General features: G+C 42.9%; 1 protein-coding gene across 2 annotated transcripts in view; it reads right to left on the bottom strand.

Moving 5' to 3' along the window:
- Bmper (BMP binding endothelial regulator) overlaps positions 1-22,491 on the bottom strand; it is a 251,492-nt gene that overhangs the window by 34,137 nt on the left and 194,864 nt on the right. The window contains exon 14 of one of the 2 annotated variants that reach the window (XM_040729928.1): positions 19,641-20,718. The exons of the other annotated variant lie outside the window; for it this stretch is intronic. Within the exon in view, the coding sequence (XP_040585862.1) occupies positions 20,583-20,718 (136 nt within the window). The 3' untranslated portion in view covers positions 19,641-20,582. Of the gene's footprint in view, positions 1-19,640; positions 20,719-22,491 lie in introns of those variants that run through there. 2 annotated transcript variants of the gene reach the window in all.

The raw sequence follows: 22,491 nt of genomic DNA, 5'->3' as shown, positions 1-22,491 counted from the left end.
GATACTCATTTTTTAAAAATTTATTTAATTGTATTTTATGAACATTGGTATGAGGGTATTAGGTTCCTGGAGCTGGAGTTACAGGCAGTTGTGAGCTGTCGTATGGGTGCTGGGAATTGAACCTGAATCTTCTGGAAGAGCAGCCAGTGCTCTTAACCACTGAGCCATCACTCCAACCCCATATGTAGTCTTTTAAGTTTATGTAAATGAGATTGTGCTGTATATAACTTAAACATCTATCATTAGCTTCTAAATTAGCTTCTTAGCTTAGAATATAAGTGACAGACTTCATTAAGGAATTTTCACACGTTCTTTGTACTCACTCCCGTGTCTTCCTCCCCTTGTTCCCTGCCAAGCTCTTGCTATCCATTGTCCCCACACATCACTTCCTGGGCTTCCTGTCTCATGTGTTTGCTGCCCTCTCTTTTGCTTTTGCAACATTAGCTTTTGCAACATTAGAACTGCAGAGTTTACATGTGGACATACATTACAGCTAGTTAATTCACTTTGAACAGTGTCTATGCTTTTTTAAGTTATTAAATCACAAACAATACAGTACTTCTAACTCACAGCTACTAAATAATGTACTTCAAATATTCACCCTTGCTTATGGAGATTTTTTTTTGCTATCGTTTGTAAAAGTCTTCAAAGTTTTAAGTATAAGTAAGCTTATAAAGTATAAATACATACTTTATGTCAGTCTTTACAACAAGTTGAGGCCTTTGGAATCTGTGGTATGGCTGTTTTTTAATGCACACTTGAACAATGAGCACTCTTGGTCTCCAACGTTGTCTTCTACACATCTGTGAAATCACACAATTCTGCTTAAAGTTTGTGTATTTACCTTGCCATTTCTGGTAAGGTTTTCTTCATATTTAAGATATTGTCGAAGACTCCATGTAATCTGCATGATTTTTGACATTAATGTGAAATAAAATGTATTAGGGAGTATAAAGTTTCAAACCCAGGACAAATGGCTGAGGAGGCTATTTAACACATCATAGCCAAGCTGGACACCAGGTTCTCCCAGCATCCCTCAGTCCCTGCTGTTACAGGGCCCTCCTGGCTGACATACCTTGTCCTCTACCCTGAACTTTCCAGCCCAGATACTGGGCTGCCCTTCACCCAGAGTCTCTTCCCTAGATAGTCTAGACAATTTGGGTACCTACAACTTTTGTACCTTTGGCTGCTGTACCTGGTTCTCCTCTCTTCCCTCTCCCTGACCACCCCTCTCTCCCCACACGGCCCAGCTCAGTGTGGTCATGTCCACATGATGTCCTTGCCTCTACCTATGCTGGGCCTTTTACCTGTAATAAACTTTCTCTTCCACCATACCTAGGAGCAATCATGTTCTTTGCTTTATTTCTTTCTTTTTTTAATTCAGGAAGGACATGAATGCTATGGTATTTTATTAGCTACTATGTCCAATAGGACTTTTTAAATTGAACTTTTATTTTTCTGATATTAATGTCATAACTTTACTGGTTATTTATTCCATATCTTTATTTTCAAATTCTCTGTCTAATTTCTGTTAGGTATTCCTCTTGCAAATCTCATCTACAACTCCATTTTCAAAAACTGAATTTGAGACTCTTTAATTTCTAAAAGCAGTCTCACTCCACTTACGACATTTTAAGGCACTGCCTTACTGGATTTTTGTGTTCTACCTTTTTGTGTTTTCTATAAAGGACTTAATCTTTTTTTATTCCACTTCCCACCTTCTGTTTCCCATAGTTCACAAATGTTCCTGCTGTCTGACCTCCCAGACCTGTTACCAAGGGGCATAGATGCTTGTACATGAAGATGTTCCCTGAAGCATTATCTATAATACTTTGAAATGGTTTAGTGAAATACTTAGAAATCAGTCACCCTGTGTAGCATGATAAAAAATGCTACTAAGCGGAAAGGAAAATGATGAAATTCTATAGACATTAATATATAGTAAAATTCCAAACATATAACATCCAATGGTGTTTGGTTGAAAGATGTTTGCCCCATCTGTTTTCTCTGAGCTACAGGGCCCTCCTCTGCTGTGGACACTCTGAGGTTACCATGGCACACACAATGGAACATTAGACTTAGTCCGTGTAACATATCACTTGATGATTTCAGCCTCGGAAATCCCATCTACTGCACGCATCACCCATCAAGTTTTCCAGAAACCACTAACCACTCACAGTTCTCTAGGGGATGTCAACCAAAATGCACACTCTAGTGTATTGTTTGTATGTACACACAGGATGTCGGGTTGTTTTTAAGGAGTTTGCTCACAAGATTCTAGAGGCTGGCAGTTCTCACATTTGCAAGATGGTCCAGCAGATGGGACATTCAGGGAAGAGATGCTCAAAGACAGCCTGTTGTCAGGGTACCCTTGGGTTTGAGGGAAGTCATTCTTCTAAAAAAGCTTCCAAGTAATTGAGTGAGACCTATCCTCATTACAGAGGCTGAGCTGCTTTCCTGAAAGTCTGCTCATTTTCATCTTAACTTAAAATATGCCTGCAGACACATCTAGGAGGATGTTGGGTTAAACATCTGGGTACTGTTGTTTGTTAAAACTGACAGGTAACATGAATCGTCCCTCTTACTGTGGTGCATGACAGTCATTCACCCCCTGACTAAGCAGTGGGTTTTCACTGAATATCATATATGGCATTCTTCCCACTCACCCAATATGTTTTTCTCCCTCAAAGCAATAGATCTTAGGTCAACTGGCCACCCCTTTGCCCACCAGGAATCTCCTCTGGAAATGGTCCCCTCTCAACAGAGAAGGGCCTGGTGGAAAAGGAGTTTAGTAGGAATGGTATGGAGCAGTGTAGAACAGTATGGAGGTGGTTTCCTTTAAATTACCCTCTGAGGCCCTCAGTTTTAGTTTTTAATGAAATGGAATAAATGAATTCAAGGAATCACTAAGAAAACGGAAAGGGGAAATCCATCACAAAGAGCTGTATGCAAGGTAGAAACCGAGTTCTCAGGGATTTTCAGAGGTTTATGCTTAAGTCTTTAACACAAGAAGTAAATGTTATGGAAAATGCGTTCTCGTCCCCTCAGGAGGCCTGCACTTATTACATTAGCAGAGTGTCTTTTACTGGCCTTGCTGCCTCCTCCCTGCTGCCAAATTGGCAGGATCTCTTCTATCCCAACCTTCTGTTTCTGGGTGAAAAATGATCTTTGAAGTAAGTTTGGCTTATGTTATGCAGAGGCTTCTCAGAGTCTTACAGCTTCCAGGGTATTAAATAACGGCTGGCAAAAATGAAAATACTAGTAGTAAACAAAGCAATAATATCTTTCTCCTAGTTATCATAAAGATCCTGGAGTTGGGAGAATAAATGTATTACTGTCTCTCTTTAGAGAGACTGGCTATGGAGGGTGATTATCAACATAACAGCTCATTTGCTTGTTTCCTATTTCATGTGACCCTTTGATCTAGAAGGATCCTGAGATAAGATCCATCTTTCAGAGGAGCTGAGTTCGGAGCTTCTAACTGTTCTGGGCACCCTTATTCAATTGTCAGTTTAGCTTGTTTCACTCTGGTAGTCTCAGAGTTCAATGGCTTGGACAAATGGAGAGAGCAAAGCTTGGCATTCAGGGTTGTGGAAGTTTCTGAGGTAACCTCCCATTGGTGAGTGAAGCAACTTGACTGCTAGTTTAATGAAGGAGCTGACATTTCACCAAATTATAAATAACTCTCTGAGACCCGAAGTATCCCTTTAACATTCAGTAATTATTAATTGATGCTTCCCCACAAAAGAAAAGCAGTCACTTTTGAGACTTCACTAGGGATCACTAGACCAAGAGGCCTTCTGCTGTTACGGTCTTTGCTGCACATTTTTCTTTGAAAATTCCCTCTTAGCTTGCAGGGTTCTGTAAATATAGAACATGCAGCATTCAGGGATGCAGGGGCAAGGAGCATGCTGGGCTCTGAAGCACTGGCTCCTTCACAGATGCATCTGACAAGGCTGCTGGTTATTTTCTCTATAAACACAACGATCAGTTAAGCACATTACACAAGAAAAGAAAATGGCAGGTTTGAAAAAAATCCTAGTACCTTTTAGAAATCAGTATCCTGCTACCATTATCAGAAAACCACAGTCAGCCAGCAGGCCACCCTCCTCCAAGCAGCCGCCCCGTGCCTGACTACGTGCTGCCACTGCATGTCACTAGATTGCAGCATTCTGGATGGGAGTGAGATGAGAAGGGCCCCGCCCTGGTGTTGTTGAAATCCTACTGAATTTTCATCTCTCCCTCGTATCCATGCTGAAGAACATTCACTACTTTTAACACCAACCATTAAAAGGTGCTTGACATCATTATTCACAACAGAAACATAAACCACACCCATAATGAGATGGTCTCATCCTCATTAAGGAGACTAGAACCACAAAGCCATATAATGGCAATTGTTGGCAAAGTCATGTAGGGAGAAACCAGAAACCTCCTATACTGCTGGTGGGAATGTAAATAGTAGCCATTTTGGAAAACATTTAAGAAGCTTCTTGAATGACTAACATAGAGTAAAATTGTAACACACCGTAAACCCTGAAGGATAAAAAGCAGACATACAAAACAATACATTCATATCACTGTTATTTATAATAGTTGCAAGGAGGAAGCAGCCTAGCTAATAACCAAGCAAATGTGTTATATTTGTATGGTAGAATACTATTTGGCTGTAAAATGTAAAACCAATGCTTTTTATAAAAGTGGATGAACCTTGAAAACATTTTCTAGATAAAAAAAAAAAAAAGAATCAGCGCCGAAAGAGAATGCATGAGCCTGTTCAAGTGAAATGCGGAGAGTGGAGAAATGTATATAGGCAAGGAATGGGTGTGTAGGGCCGGAGGAGCAGGGCTCGAGCATGGAAGGTTTTGTATTGAGGAAATGGACAAGTTCAAAGGGGGGCGATGGCATTTGCACATTAACTGTGAACACAGGGAGGATCGTGGAGCTGCAGTTCTAAACGGCTAATTGTGCAAATGAACTACATCTCAATGGCACCGCTTCCAAAGAAGGGGAGAAAAGAAGCAACGGTGTGACTCCAGTCTCAACACATCAGCTACCTCCTGAACACTCATCTGTCAACGTCTCTAAATATGCCCACTACTTTGTGCATTACTGTGTGATGTCATTTATATAAATGGTTATGGTCCCGGGCCGAGTGGGAGCCCCCTGGAGAGTGATGCACCCCCTTCATCTTTGCTACACTTGAAGCTCCTGATTTATGGCCGTTCATACTGAAAGCTTTTGTTGAGCATTTGAGTGACTAGGTCATCCATTAGTTACAAAGCTAAGAGAAACTGTCCCATGTAGTAAGCACTACTTGCTGGATAGCTTCCTTAAGACGTAGTGAATAGCACCTTTGCCACTTGACACACTCTGGGTTGTTACTAACCAGCTTCGTCCCACCCACTGTCCTCAGCTCCTACCTTGTCCCCACTCAGTTCTGAAATGCGTGCTGTTTTTCTACCCCGTGGTTTCTGCATGGACATTCTCCTGCACTGCATTCCCCTCGAGATTTGCCTTTCCACATCTCCTCCTCCTGTGGCCCAGGGAAATAAAGACCTAAGGGACCTCTTAACCCCTCGCACCTTTTCTTGTGACTGCTTTTGTCACAGTTTGCAATGACATTTACTTGTACAATTACGGTAGTTCCCTCTACACTATAAAGTCAGTAAGGACAGCAAGACTGCTACTTTCTTTGATTTGAATGGGCATACCCAATGCACAGTGAAGGCTTTAGTACTTAGTGAGTACATAGGAAATCCTTCTGAGTGGATCAATAAATGGAGTTATTAACGGCCAATAAGTAAGACAAAGATGTGCAAGAATCTCAGCGTTAATGAGTAACACCTCATACATGATAATGTATGTGTCAACTTTGGTATGAAATGGAAGGGCAGCAAGAACACAGAAAATGCAGCTGCAGGCCAGAAAGTGGAGCTCCACCAGGCCTTGGCTGGCTGGACTCACAACAGCACAGTTTGAGAGCTAAATTCCTGGAGCCTGCAGCAGGCCAGGCCGGAGGTAAGCGCCTGGGAGCCTGGAAAACACATGCAGATGGTGCTGCCTGTGGTGAAGGTTTTTAAAAGGACTGCGTGAAGCACACAGCCACATGAAGACAGCTGCCTAAAAATGGAAACCCGGCTAATTATGCAGGGATTGTCTAGATTAAAAGCAGAAAGCCAATAAAATGCCAATCGTGTCAATAAACACTGTCAGGAAGAGAGATGCTGGTACCCACACACATTCAGAGAAAGAGACACACTGAAGCAAAATGAAACAACCTGGAGGAAAGAAGAAGGGAGATGATGGGAGAGACAGAGACGAGAAGGCGGGGTGGGAGAGACAATGGCCACATTACTATCCCAGAGCAGGGTGGGAGGACAAGTAAGAGTCTACTGGAAAAGCCACGTTTATGTTTAGGGGGCTGTGTCTCACACCCAGGTGTGTCTCAGGCCATCTGGGAAGATGCTCATCACTACTGTAGCACACCTTGACTAACACAGGACACTTTTAAACCAAGCTTGTGATTTGCTTGCGAAATAACATATACGAAGCTGTTGGTTATACTTACAATGCCCATGAGACTTTAACATATGATAATTTTAAAATTATTATTATTATTGATGTTAAGCCCCCGGTTTTATGCTTCATCATAATGTCTTTTCCAAAACCACATAGACAACATATGCTTGTATGTACTTGAGAGTATTTTAAGTGATTACATTAAAAAAATGTGCTGATCAAAATAAACTCCTCCAGATGGATTAAAAATGTAAAATAAAGTAAATGAAACCATAAAAGTACTTGGAAATTATGTATATTCTTATATACATAATGTATGTAACTACTATATAAGCACAAATGCAAAGAAAAAGCCATAAATCATGAAGAAAAATAGATATATTTGACAACCTGAAAAGTAACATTTTGCATATGATAATAACTACTGTAACCAGAGAAATAAGTGGCCAAGGGAAAAGTTCTTGCATTTCCAAAATGTTTACAAATGGTTAAAATAAAAAAGGTATACCATCACTAAAAGTTCTTTTTTATGGCTGAGCACCATGTCTTGGACCTACAAGTGCAGTAACTGGAGACTGAGGCTAGAGGATTGCCATAAATTCAAGGAAAGCCTGGGTTATACAGTGAGTGTAAACTCTCCTGGTCTACAGAGTGAGAACCTGTCTCAATAAAATGAAACAACAAAAAAAACTTTTAAAATGGCTTTTCACTATTTTAATAGTTTTAGATTTTCATTGCTTGTTTAATGAAAATATTCTAAATGAGGTTGTTTGCTCACATATTGCTGGTATAAAGTATAATATTGGCAATTAGTTTGATCTTTCTGGGGACAATGTGTTTAATAACATAAATGTGTAAGCATACACGCACACTCCATAAATTTCTTTAGGATAATTTTTCACAACTGAAGTTGCTAATGGTATGCAGATATTAACATTCATTTTAAAGATAGGGATATTTGCATATGTCTCTGTATGTATATATATATATATAATGTATTTAAACGACATGCAAATTTTAAATGTTTTTAAATTCGTGTTTTTGTATATTGAACTTTATATATATGAAGACTTAAGGTGTGACCTAGCTAGTCGTCTTCTGAAAAATTATTCTAAAGTACTGAGCTTTGAAAGGTTCATTGCAACAATACTTAGAATTGTCATAGAATACCTAAAAGTTAAATGTTTTCAAAATTCTAAAATATGGTATCTGAGCCAGGAGTGGTAGCACCTTTAATCCCAGAGCTTAGGAGGCAGAGGCAGGTGGATCTCTGTGAGTTCGAGGCCAGCCTGATCTACAAAGATATGCAGAGAAACCCTGTCTAGAAAAATCAATATGCATATATGTATGTATATGTATATGTATATGTATATGTATATGTATATGTATATGTATATGTATATGTATGGTATCTGTGTTCATATCAGCAATTTATATTTATAAATTGTGTCAGACACATAAATATATTCTATACAGGTATTAAACTAATTAGAAATAAAAATAAGATATTATAGACATCTAAAATAATAATATGGGTAATATGTATAACCTGATCTGACTGATGTAAAACAAGAACATATGTATAATAGTCCCATACAAGTACATCTCAAAATAGTAAAACAAGTATATGTGTAGTAGCCACATACATGTACATCTCAAAATAGTAAAACAAGAGTTATGTGAAGCAGCTACATACATGTGCATCTCAAAATAGTAAAGCAAGAGTGTATGTGCAGTAGCCACATGTATGTCATGTATGTACATCTCAAAATAGTAGAATCCAGTTATCATGGTGGGATGGGGTTTATTTTTCTATAGCCCATATTTCTTAAATTTCTTACAGCATTCATAACACATATTTAAACATATTGAGCTTGTATTTTAATTTACTAAAAGGAAAAAAATCATTAATTCTATAAACTCTCCTGAAAGTTTAAACATAAAACGTATACAAAGTCTTCCATAAATTCTATGACAATAGCTATGTACCCTCTTGAGTCATTGATTATATAACTTAAGAACCTTTTCTTTTTGGTTCATCTTAGAATTGACAGTAGTTCCTACAGACCATAATTTTTAGCATAATTTATTTTTTCTTTCAGGTTCTGAAAAGGCTCTTAGCTCATGAGATTCACACAGATTACCAAGGAAATATTTATCAACTTCCTATGCTAGCTGAGATCCAAACCAAAGTCTTGAATCCAGACTCGCTCCACCTTGCTATCATCCAATGAGACACATTTTTCACAGACCACCCAACTGCTTCCCAATGACTGTAACATTCAGGTCACGGTCAGTCAACAAAGGCTTTACAATCCAACTGGATAAGAGCAAAACACGTCTGATTGATTGTGCAGACAAACCATATCCATAGAGAGGGAGCTGGGGACACATTAGACGTGAACAGATAGTTGACGCAGGGCCATGGAGAAGGACAGCCTTGGATAAGACTCACCAGGAGAAAACCTCCACTAACAGCCTGTGACCAAAAAACAGTCTCCTATTTCCCATTTGAAATTCTATGAAACAGCAGGAGATTCCATAAAAGCTTTTAAAAAATAATAGAAATCTGTCTCTCTCCAGCAATTTTCCCCGACAGACAGGCTGTTAACAGGACTATGTCCCTGCAACCGACTTCGGCATCAGTCTTCCTCATGGAAACCCCAGAACCCGCTCTCTCTGCTCTGCTTATAAAGGCTGAAGAGAAACCCACGCAAGGAGCAGGCCTTGTTCTCTTTCCACGGAGCTGTAAAGTTTCTCCTACACCTTATGCTGGAGGTCTACACAGTTTTCACACCCTGTTAGATACCAATTATCCCAGACCTAATTCTTCACACTTTTTGCCACCTTATCCAATGTGGCTGCATTTCCCACTCAGACTATAACTTTCTAAGTTATTAAGCAATCCCGTCTGGGTTAGGACCGGCACCTTCAGTCCCCATAGAAAACCTTCCCTGACACAGCTCAACCCGGATCTCCAAGCAACACAGCTGAGCCTTGACAGCAAAATCCATTTGTACAGATTTCCAAACATCATGGAACACAAAGCACATAAAGTCAGAAAGCACATAGAGCAGTGATGAGGAAAGTGACAAACACCACTTCTGTGTTTCCAGACCGGCGGGCCAGATGTTGTTCTCATCACTGTATCCCTTCCTGAGGCCTCTGGAGGCTTCGCAATCTGGCACCCGCACTGCTCCACTAACCGACCAAACAGGAAGCTGAAGCTAACCTTCAAATCCACTGTCCTTCTCTCCCTCATGTCTGGTGCCCTTGCTTCCAACAGACCCCAGGCAGGTGGGGAAACAGGGTCGGAGGAAAAGACTGTTGCCTGTTGAGTGGTTGCTATACTGTGTTGACTCGGGGTGGACACTCTTAAGGAATATGTCCTTTGTACTTAAAAAGCCAGGTGTCTTTTGACGATGGAATGGCCAAATATGATAAAAACGCAAAGTACAGTGAGAGCCAATGGATACCTGACCAGGGAGTCCATTGCACACACAAGCCATCAGAGGCCCAGAGCCAGGGTTCAAATTCAGGCCATGCTTCAAATCTCCAGATGTATGACCTCATCTGAAAAACTGCTGGGGCAGCCGAAGGTTTGCATCCGATGGCATTTGCCACTACCTGTCTTCAAGGAACAGTAACTGTTGGCAAGAGTCTGCAAAATGTTAAAAGCCAGGGGGAAAGCATCCCCTTCTCAGGAGAAAGACGTTTGCAAGGACAGAAATGAAATGGAGTCACTGGAACAGAGCAAGTCCAGTTGTATTGGCTACAACTGGATGGGTGAGAGTCAAAGAAATCTTTCAGAGTACTGACAAGCTCGGGATCATTAGATTAAGTAAGATGAATTTTTAAAACTAGGCTGGCAGTAGACTTCTGGCATTTTTAGAAAGCACAGATGGAAACCATGTAAGTCGTAAAATTCTTCCAGTCAAGACTCCAAAGGTTAGAGATGTGACTGAAGGGAAGTTTAAGGTCATGGGGTAGTAAGTGAGCAGCAGTGAAGATAGGAAGCTGTTCGGTGAGGGCGTCAACGGCAAGAATATTTTAGCCCTCTAACATTCCTTCAGACAAACACTTCTCTGCAAGGTTGGTGACCAAGAGGAGACACGAAAGAACAGGAACATAAAGACAGACGGGCCCAGAAGGAACCCCCTGAGTCAGCTCAGAAGCTCCTGAGATAAGGCAACTTCCATTTGGGGAATGACTCATGACTGTGTCGCCCACTCCCACTACATTCAGTAGTGCAAAGCCTACTGAGCCCAGAAGTCTCATTACGGTAGGAAGTGAGCATCCACAAGGCCCAGTGCATCCAGGATCAGAATAATAAAGGTGAACCATTTACCCAACGACTTGACTGTTAAAGACACAGTCAGCTTAGGTCTCGCCCTGGTGTTTTTAAATCTCTATAAAACTTTAAAAATCCAGATTACAATTGAAATTTCTTTGTTTATGTTGTTTGTGGTATTCCCTGTCTTTCACACTGGCAATGAGCTTATACCACATTAAAAAAAATTACAAACATTTGTTGAGCATCTATCCTATGCAGAATTTGAATTATTTTGAACATACTCTGTGTAACCACTACAAGCTTCTTATGAAGAGATATTGATAGCGTGTGCACTTTATAGATGAACTCCAGGCCAGCTAGCCAATCCTCTATTGCATACAGTAATGGCATAGGCAGGATATGAGCCTCACTTTTAGCCATTATACCAATCATCAGTACACCAGAAGCTCAAATGTGTACAAGCTTCTAAGTTGAGCACCAAATATGTGTCACAAAGCTTCTAGCAGACAAGGCCCATGGTGACATGAAATGCAAAGGAGCCCATGGGAAAACAATCTAGAGCAGAGCTGTCCTGGATTTAGAGCCTAGTGACCAGAACACAGGACAGAGGAGAAAAACACCTGGGCCTGAGTTGGTGTTGTATTTCTATTTTACTTCCGAAAAAAAAAAAAAAACTAAATCTAAGTCCAAATTATATAACACTCCAAATGCCTTCTTAGCCAGTTGCTTCGGTTCCAGCTTAGTCTCCAGAGAATGTGTGACTGAGCTAGACTCTGGGCTTTGGCAGAAATCAGCAGTTCCGCAGGAATTAGTATCGCAATATCCAGAGGATATGGTGAAAAATTAGTTTGCATGTGCAGCTCAGTTAATAATTGACCCAATTAGCTTCTTCCAATTGAGATGAAAAAATTCTGTATGTTGTCTAGCCGCACTGACTGCTCATGTACATTAGAAACTAAAAACTCTAAAGGAAAAAGTGTATTCTACTCACGATTCATCTAGTGTATCAAACCAACTGCTGAAGTCTCCAGTGAAAAGAACCTCATACTTGAGATATGAATATTAATGTCTATCATCTTTGACTTTGTGGCACTTAAATGCTTTCTAGTTAAGGAGTCAGAAGAAGACAAAGACAAATTCAGATTAAAGACCAAAAAATAAGCTAGATAGTTGTGTTAACAACCAAATAAGTAGTGTTATCAATTCAAGCAAGAATTGTGCAATGGTTTGGATGTAGAAGCTCCCCAAGTTGATCTGCTAAAGGCTTGGTCTGTTGCTTCTTACTATTACCTATCGGTATGAGATCATTTAAGTGGCAGGGCCTACTGACAGAGACTGATTGCAGGTACATATTCTCTCTCCTCTCTCTCTCTCTCTCTCTCTCTCTCTCTCTCTCTCTCTCTCTCTCTCTCTCTCTCTCTCTCTCTCTCTCTCTCTCTCTCCCCCTCTGTGTGTGTGTGCTAATTTCTCTTCCTGTCTTTCTAGTAGTCATGATATGAATAATACCCTCTGCTATATACTCCTGTCATGATGTGTTGCTTCAATCACATGACCCAAAGTAACAGAGCCAAGAGATCATAGAGTAAAACGTCAAAATCTATGAGTCAGTATCAGCCTTTCTTCTTTGTAAGTTGAATTGATAATCTCAGGTATTTCTTCTCTCCCCACCTGTGTTTGTGCATGCATGTATGTGCATGTGTATGTCCACATGTAGTGTGTATGAATATATATGTTCATGTGTCTGTGAATAAATGCACAGTTACGTGTGCAGAGGTCTGTTATGCATCAGGACTTTTCTAAGAAACAAAATACTCCATCCTAGATGAAGGCTCATTAAGACTTAGCAAGTAAACCAAATATAATATGCTCAGGAAGTATACCATTCACAAGTCTCAGGGAGCTCCTGAAACTTGTAAGATATGAAAGACACCCCCTTAGGGTTATATAAGCTGTAAGGACCCCAGGAGAGAGGCAGCTCTGATTCATCAAACTGTCTGCAGGTTGTACTAGGGTTCCAACTTCTACTGGGACAAGCTTTTCGTGACTATCTTTGAGTCATCCATGCTCCTGTAAGCCACCCCAATAAACTCAGTGATTTACCAAGATGGAGAGTGGTGAAATCACTGCTTTGATCTTTTGGCAAAGATGAGTGATGTTTGCACACATCTTCCCAAGAAATGTCATATAAGGCCAAAGGTCACCTTTGGGAGTCTTCCTCAACCACTATGTTCTTTGGTTTTTGAGTGAGGGTTTTAGTTTGTTTGTTTTGTTTTGTTTTTCTGAAGCTAGAGCCTGCCACTCTAACTAGGCTGATTTGTCAATGATCTCCAAGGATCTGCCTATCAGCCTTCCCCACTCTAGGACTACAAGCATACACCACACCACTATTGGTGGCTTTTTATGTGGCTGTTGTAAATCCAAACTCAGATAATCATATCTAAGTGACAAACACTTTATCCCAACTATGGGGTATTTATTATATCTACTCACAGAATATTGACTAACAAAATTTCATAGGGATGAGAAATAATATGTCTGCTGAATGGAAAGAGATTTTTTTAAAGTCATGAAATTCAAGCTGCACCTGTGAATACAGGTAAGATCTGTAGAGACAGAGACAAAGAGTCTGTGAGAGAGGCTTAAGGCTCAACAGAGACTGTTCCTGCACCCCTGCCTGGAGCCTGTCTGTGTTGTTGGACCACAAGTTTGAGAAATGCACTCTTTATAAGGAAAGTTAGGGTATATTTGAAAACTAACCTTGGAGGCCAAGTCCAAGACTTAGGAATTTGTGCTGTATGTACAGGAGCCATTTAAAGTTTTTGATGAGAGAATCCAACAGATTTCCAGGCACAGTGGTTTCGTGGGAGAAAACACACTAAGGTTTGAATGTTCGCACATACCCACACCCACCCCCACCACTAGTTCACATGCTGGAAACTGAATCATTGATGAAATAGTACTGGGAGTGTTCTGATTCCATGCATGAACTGATGTCCTTATCACAGGAGTAGGTTAATTATTACAACAGAGGCCTTCTTCTGGCAACCTCTCCTATGGTTTCTGCCCTCCCCCATCCTACTTTCTACCATGGAATGGCTAGCCACATGGCCTTTGCCTGGTGATGGTGCTATGCTGTCAGGATGATCAGTTCCCCAAGGCATGAGCCCAATAAGCTTCTCCACCACTTCTTCCTCCTCTTATATTTCATGGTCTATGTTTTCAAAATTGCAGAGCTGGCACTCACCTCAGAGGATCCTAATGGAGCTCCTTTCTTCAAGAAGCTCAAGCTGTTTCCTCGTTGCCACTCTTCCCTTGTCATGCCCCTCATGTGACAAGCATCTACTCCATGCCCCTCATGTGATAAGCATGTACTCCATGCCCTTCATGTGATAAACATGTACTCCCATGCCCCTCATGTGACAAACATCGACTCCCAGGCTTCTCCCTCAGGTTATCTCCAGGAATCTTTAACCCTTCCAGAATGGTTGGGCCTCATCACTATTTTTACCTACCTTAAAGTCTGGCACATGCCACAATCCAAGGGATGCATTGAGTACAGGGCTGACTCCAGTTTGCAAATGCCCACCCCACCCCCAGTTCTGAGTACTAAAGTGGGAAGTAGGGGGCTGGAGTGAGGCGAGTGGAGAGAAAATAGGGCAAATATTCAAATTCTAACAGTTTAAAGATTGGAATGGGGAGGAGAACAAAATGCCCATATCCACAAAGCTGACTTAAAAGCTATAATTGAAAACATCTCAAAGGAAAGATTGCCAAAAGAGGGCCAGCTCTTGCCCTTCCCTCCACCCCTCAACGCCCCACCCCCTCCACCCCATCCCCCACCAATCCTGCCTTCTGAAGTCCTGTGAAATCACAAACACAGGACTACCCAGTCTGGATATGATGGTCACGAGACCTGACCTCAATAATGGAAATAGGCAATAATAGCAGGGAGGGATTTCTTAAATAAATAACACCTGTTTATTTTGGTATGACAATACAAAAGCAACTAAGCCAGAGGGTCATTCTATTAGATTGTCTAGATCATGAGGCTGTGGCTGAGAGCAGACTCGGGGATTTGGTGGCTGGACTGAGTGGCTGAGACCTGGACTATGGCAAGGAGTAAAGATGACAAGGGAGGAACCATTGAGAGAACTGTGCTGCGGAGTCCTACATCACACGGTCACATGCTTTTCACTGCCATCTAGCTGGGTACCATGACATCTCTGAGAATAGCTCCTGTTTGTCAGTAAGTGCAGACAAGTCATCAGTGGATAGTTGCTTAGGCTCTGTAACTTGTTGAAGAAGGCATGAAAAAGCAGGAAGAAACAGTTATGTCTATACGATTCCAATATAAAAGCTAGAGAGCTCTCATAATTGACATCACACACACTCACACACTAGTGCACACAGTATGTATTCTAGGAATGTTGCTCAATGGGTGAAGAGCTTTCTACAGAAGCATGAGGGCCTAAGGCATGGTGACTTGGCTTAACTTGCTTTGTTTTTTTGTTTTTTTGTTTTTTTTTTTCCGAGACAGGGTTTCTCTACATTGTCTTGGAGGCTGTCTTGGAACTAGCTCTGTAGACCAGGCTGGCCTCGAATTCACAGAGATCTGCCTGCCTTTGCCTCCTGAGTGCTGGGATTAAAGGCGTGCGCCACAAGTGCCCGGCGTGGCTTTAACTTTTAATGCTAGCCCTAGGGTGGAGACAGGCAAATCCTAGAGGCTTGCTGGCCCAGAAGCCTAGCCAAATTTGTGAGTTCTAGGTTCAGTGAGAGACAATGTCTAAAAAAAAAGGCAGAAACTTTGTTGAAAAAGACCTTCTTATATCAACTTATAGGAAAACACACAGCACACATATGTATCACACACACACACACACACACACACACACACACACACACACGGCAGGGACAGAACTGGGAGTGCCCACTGAGAGTGCAGAGGAATCCCTACCTACTTTATTATATGAGTATGGAGTTTGTCCATCCCCACAGCTGAGCTCCATTGAGTCCACATTCTGGTTCTCCCAGACCAGAGCCAAGCCCCTCACTTGACACAAGCATTGCACACCTCCGGTTGCGGCACCTGTGCTCAGGCCTACCAGCTACAGTCCTGCTAAGAGGTACCATCTGGGAGGCAGGTTCCAATGGCTAGGCGCTTAAGGCTCTCATAAAGGTCGTATGTTACTTGCCTTTTCCAAACTGGGTGCCCTGGGAAAAGCAGGTCTGTGATGCTACTGCTCTAGTCCCCAAAATCCGTTGGAGGGCAGCAGTGAAATTTCAGGCACTGCCCCTCCAGCTTCAAGGCAATGCTGGCTCAAATGAAAGTGTCCCCAGTACATGTGGAAGAGTTAATGTAACTCACTTCAAGGTTAAAGGAACACTTGGAAAATACATAGTCACCTTTGTTAATCGGGATTTCCAAGTCATATGTACCTGAGCATTCAATTGTTTTCTCAGTCTAGGTTAAAAAGAGCTTGACTTCACTCACTGAGGAGTCTACTTGTCAAAAATTATTACATAATTTTCCATTGGAAAAGTAACTAGACTTCTGAGTCAAAGATCAAACTGTTCTCATGGCCGGCAGATCCAGACATCCCCTGCTGGCCCTACGGCAGACCTGGATTCTAAGCATGAACGTGATTGCATGTGGCGGGTTCACGGATGCTTTTAGTTTCCTTCCCATAGCATTCAGAGGCAGGAGGGACACAGCCCAAATTGAAGCTGTCTTCTCGAGACTCTCTTAAGAAAGTCCAGAGTGGGACAACGGGTTGCATTATCCCAGTGGCATGCTCACAGCACGCTGCCGGCTCTGCTGCTGCACAGGAATGTGTCTGGAATTCACTCGGTGCCATGGCCCTGACAGCTCCCATTCTACACGACATGCCTCAGATTAAAACACATCTGTGAGATGAGATTCCCAGGGAATGAACAGACGCTGGGCAAAGCATGAGTCTCCCTTACACGCAACGTAGAAGTCAGAAGACAGACAGGAGGCACATGGCATCCCTCGCCTCACTTCTCCAGGGAAGATTGGGTGCCTCCAGCCCTCACACGCAATCCACATTGCAGCTACTTGTTCCTACACAGGAAACGATTCCTAACAGAAAACTGTGGATCACTGAATGAGAGAAAGTAGGCGAGGCTACATGTGAATAGGCAAGGACATCTCTGGGACTCGCTTGCCCTGAAAACATCAGCCTTACCTAATCCACTTTATAAAAGGAAGTGTGCTTCAGGACCCACCCCACATGGGTCTGTCAGGCTGGTGACAGTCCTACCGAGGTAGTGGACAAGGGGGAAACGTGGTTTATCGTGGGACTCCAGGAAGGGGAGATGAATCTGTGGGAGCAGAAAGTGCCTGAGCTTGCTTAGGGGCCTCTCGGTCTCCACTATGTAAGCTTCGCCCCCCTTCCCCAGAGGAAGACTGTGTGATTAACTTGCTTTCTGAATCACATTTCTATTTCTCGGAAGTTCTAGAAGTTTCTGAAGAAAAGAAAAAGAGAAGGAAAGCGGTCCTGAGTCAAAAGTTACAAAACCCCATGAGTATCATCATGAAGCCAAAGCTGGAGGTCCACACAGCAGTGTTCTGGCTGCTTCTCTGCTGAGCGTGTCCTCTAGCATATGCTACACGTGCTGGGAGAGGAGGGACACAAACACGAATGACAAATGGTCTCTCTCCCCAGAGCGCATCTCCCTGGAGGGAAGCTGTCACTTGGAGGAATCACAGTTGCCTGTCTAGAGCTAGATGGAATTAGGACACAAATCAGGAGAACTGAATGCTGGTGGGAAAGAGAGGAGGGGGTCTCACAGCTATCTGAGTGGAGTAAAAGCTTCTAGGGGCAGTGAGATGGCTCAGTGTGTAGAGGAGCCAAGCCCGATAATCTGAGTTCGGTCCCTGGAACAAATGTGAAGTTAAGAGAGAACTGACTCTACAAAGCTATCGCCTGACCTCCCGTGTGCTTAATCACGAGTGTCCATGATCATGCATGCTGGGACACACACTCACACACAACTGAGAAATTGTTTGTTTGTTGTGGGTTTTATTTTTTTTCAGTTTTAGAAAGAAATGATCCTTAGACTAAGCCTGGAAGGGCACTTGCAGCAAATGACATAAGTCAGGCATGTTCCTCGTTCTTTAGGAAGCACTCAGAGGCAGGGAAGGCACTAGACTGACGAGGTGTAGAACGCTGGCAAAAAGGGCCATCGGAGTCCCAGCCTGACTTGGGGTACGCCCCTGCATCACAGCTTCAGGGTGTTTGCTGCACAGGATGAACATGCTGGCTCAGGAGAGTGGTGCCACACCCACACTCACTGTGAGAGTCACACTCCACACTCACTGTGAGAGTCAGTCTCAGGAATCACTCTTTTGAAGGGCTCAAGGGACCTTCCTGCCTCTCAGTCCTGCAGGCCTGTATGCATGTCCCCTGTTGGCACACCTGCATTGTTTTAATCAGTCTTACTTCTGCATTTCTTCCTTTTCTTTCAATACAATTTTTAAAAATATGGTTTCTAAACTTTTTTCCTCGGAAAATCCAATGGCAATTTTATTTCCCTTCAAGACGGAGGAATGTCAGAAATGGCTGGTCTACCGCTTATGGGATACAGAGTGTGAATTAAGGAAAACAATCTTAGGTTAGCCATAACTGGAAAGGAACACAGGCTGGGGATCCAGAGGCACCCACTGAAGGCAAAGGGGGAAGGTAGCACAGTTCACAGAATGTGTGATTTTAAAACACAGCTACAGGAAACCTTTTGGGTAGGGATCAAAGATCCCATGTCCCCCGAGAGCCCAGCACTGGCTCCTGAGCCTTGGATGCTATGGAATGTAATGGCCGGCTCCCTCTGCGGGCAGCACGCCTCTTCCATCTCGTTTCATCTCTTTACTTCCATGTGTGCTGCTGACATCAGGTGTGTTTCTCATCTTTCTTGCAATAAAACCCACCCCCTCACACACACCCTGGAAAGTTCTGTGTGCCCTTCGTGGGCAGCCTCTCTTCCCCTTACTTCTTCTGATCCTAATATGTGGGACTCTTACTGTTCCTCAAACTCTGCAAGTTCTTTAGGTCTACAAGTATTTCCATGCTCAAACACAACCTTGTCTGAGTGATATTGTCTGAGCCCCTCCATGAGAGTCCGGAAATTCCCAGTGTGGTCCTCCGCATTTGGTTTCCTTGTCTACATGAAGTCATCCACACCTCTGTGCTAGGGAAGGACATAAGGGTCCATTGTGTCTTTTGAGCCTAATGCAATACTTGTTACACACTAGTAGTTAGGAGTTGGGATTTGTAAGAGTGGGTCCAGTGCTCAGCAACAGGATGAGATGTGAGTTTCCATTGTCCTTCCTGCAGAGCACCTAGCATCACTATCACCGTGTAAGAACACCTCTCTGCTCTTCCTCCCTGTGCAATCTGGATGGGAGGATCTGTTAAACCAAGATCCTCGGACCTAAGTATCTGTGATAAATTCCAGCACCTACCTTAGACCTGCTGAACCAGAAACTGGATGCAGCGTGGGTAGTTTTTAGAGACATTTGGGAGCAGCCTGCTCAAGTGTGGAAACCATTTACTTAAAGAGAGCAACTCACTTTATTTCCCCAACTACAGTGATTGCTTTAGACATGGCTGCAAGACCGAATGAGAACCAATGAGGAGCAAACACCATGGGTTTGCCGGGAGGAAAGATTCACCAGGCTATATAATTTACCTAAGGCCATAAGCTACAGAACAGAAAGAAGATTGAGCCTCTGCTTAAAACAGGGGCCAACCACGAGGAAGCAGAGAGCAGACCTAGAGAAACACTAACTCACGTGACCCAGCAGAGCGAACAAGTAAAACCGTATATTCTGTGATATCCACCTGGCTGTGTGAGCATCCCCACAAGACAGCTTTGATTTGGATTTTTATTCTAAATAACGAAAATGCTACCAAGTTGATACAAGAAAGCAAAAGGACTGTGCTGGATTAAGTTAGAAAGTGGGGCACATCGTCAGTGTGTAAAGCCAAGCTCCTGCTGCACAGTCGCTGAGCAGGAGTCTCTGTCATCTCAGGTGACCCGGGAGTGACATTGGAGGGACCTCTTATCTAACACTCTGATGTTACGTCAGAGAGACAGAAAAATTATGCCACGGCATAGTGATCAGGTAGACCAGCAAAGAGGTGGTAGGTCACAGTTACAAGGAACTGAGGGCAGAGCTCAAGAATCAGAGGACAGGACTAGATAGAGGTCCAGGAGGGAAGTGGAGAGCAGTGCCTGACTGGGCTGGTATCTGGGGCTGCCTTTCATTAGAATCTTGCAGCTCATACCTGTAAAGCTCACATCCAGAGATATACAGCATGAGTCATGGCTTTACACTCACTGGACTGAGCAATGTCAATGACGGTGCACGGTTGTCTTGCTCAATTTGGATACCATCAACTACTTCTTAAAAAATGCTTTGTTTCCTTAAGAGACTTCCCATCTGATGTGAACAATGAAGGATGCCAGTGGCAGACAGGTGACCAGGCCATAAACTCTAAGTGTTGCTGGTGGAGGTGTGATGGTATGCTTATGGGCCCCAAAACTGTGTATCTGTCATGCTAGAGTCTGGTTCTAACTGTCTCACTGAACATTCACCTGAGATCCTTGTTTCTGTTTGGACAAGACGATAATGATTGTATTAAATATAGGTAATTAAAATGTATTTGCAAGTCTTCAGTGAAGTATTGGGACAATTCTACTCTGCAGCAGGTGTTCTGACTCAGCTTATCATAGTAAGCAAAACAAACTAGGGGATGGCAAGGGGGCTCAGTAGGAAAGGTGCTCGCTGCCAAGCCTGACCACCAGAGTTCGGTCCCTGGAGCCCACATGGTGGAAGGAGTGAGCCAACTCCCACAAGTTGTCCTTTGATCTCTACACATGTGCTGTGGTAAAGAGAGGGGGGGAGGGGAGGGAGGGAGAGAGAGGGGGAGGAAGGAGGAGGGGACAGAGGAAGGGAGGGAGGGAGGGAGGGAGGGAGGGAGGGAGGGGGAGGAAGGGACGGAGGGAGGGAGGGAGAGAGAGAGCAAATAATTTAAAGTTAAACAAAAGAAAATAGAACCATTATCAGAACCCAAGACACCTGCTCTAATTCAGGCAGTACAACAGTCAACCTCATCCACAGTATGTGTTACTTTCCATGGTTTCCCAGCTTTTCCCAGTCTAGCTGTGGCCAAAAGAATGGTTAATATTCCAGAAATCAAAAACCTGTAAGCTTTAAGCTGCTGCCCTCCAGAGGAGGTGATAACATTTCACATGGGGTCCCCTACATTTCACCCAAGACGCATCGCCATACTAATGAGTGTGCTCACTCATTAGTTGTTCAGTGCCACTGTCTCAGTTATCAGATGTGCTGTGCAGGGCTGAGACACAAAAGAAATGATACAGGGAACCCCGTGCACACAGGGCAGGCTAAGGCCACTGTGTACAATGCTATAGTACATGTAGGGGAGTACACAATAGATTCAGAGTCTAGTACTGTCTGTGGCTTCAGGCATTCATTTGGAAGTCAAGAAATGTATACCCTGCAGATAAGCAGGGACTACTTAATTATATAATCCTCTTGCAAGCAAAGAGATAATGCTCCTTAAAGCTCCAGAAGAGAGATTTATCTTTGGAGGAAATATTATTTAGTCCATGCTATGAATAATCAGAGGCAGAAAAAGAGTCTGCAGGGGGCACCGATAAACTGAAAGTGTGTGGTGCGGGAATGTCAGCATGCAGGGACAGGCATTCAGGTGGCTCAGGCTGAGCCACCATTTCAGATGTGCACGAACAGAGTAACAGACCCTACTAGGCCCCTCTCCTCCTGCCCCTTACATTGATTTCCTCCTTTGCAATTAATATTTGATCTGTACTCAGCTAGCATTTCTTCAGTGGTGTAGGGCACTGCACACTCAGATCTGATGGCTCCTGCACACTCAGATCTGTTGGCTCTGCTCTACATGTCTTACACACCAGCCTGCCTGTGGAACACCTACTCCATTGTAGGGACTCAGGTCTATTCCTGGGGACTCATTTTGACTCATTGTCCTCATTCACTGGACTCCTAGCTTCATAAAAACATGAATCATGTCACTACAGCCACCACTAATGCAGAGCACGGTGCTGGCACCTCACAGAGCTCACAAAGTGTCCTGAGGGGTAGAAGAGAGACGGTCAGAAAGGACAGACACGGGCCCTGTAACCCACACAGAGGCACACAGACTCCTATGGATGGAGACATGCTAAGGATTGCCAGGTTACTAATATCACACTAGAGAGGGGGCATTTTAATTACAATGTGAAATAGGAAATGCAATTTCTTTCTTTAGAAATGCCCAAAAGGAGAAAAAATAATAAAAGAATAAGCTGTCTCTAAAGAGTTTGAAGACACAAAGAACTATGAACTAAGCCTGCCATAGTGAGGCCAGACCATAATGTACACCGCCTATAGAACCAGTGACGTGAAACCAAGAAACCTTTATAAACAAGGAAAGGCCACCATTTTGAAATATGCATTGCATATTTTTCTTTAAAAGGATGGAATTATTCAACATCTGACCAAGACAAACCGTGGCACATTTCTTCCACAGTTTGAGCAGAAAAATTGGTTGAAAGGAAACATTTAAAAAAAAAATTCTTCCTTGGCCAGGAATAGGCCTCAATGGTAGAACACT

Source organism: Mesocricetus auratus, unplaced genomic scaffold (genome assembly GCF_017639785.1).
Source record: "Mesocricetus auratus isolate SY011 unplaced genomic scaffold, BCM_Maur_2.0 Super-Scaffold_100022, whole genome shotgun sequence".
NCBI lineage: Eukaryota > Metazoa > Chordata > Mammalia > Rodentia > Cricetidae > Mesocricetus > Mesocricetus auratus.
This window is presented reverse-complemented; position numbering and strand designations above follow the sequence as displayed.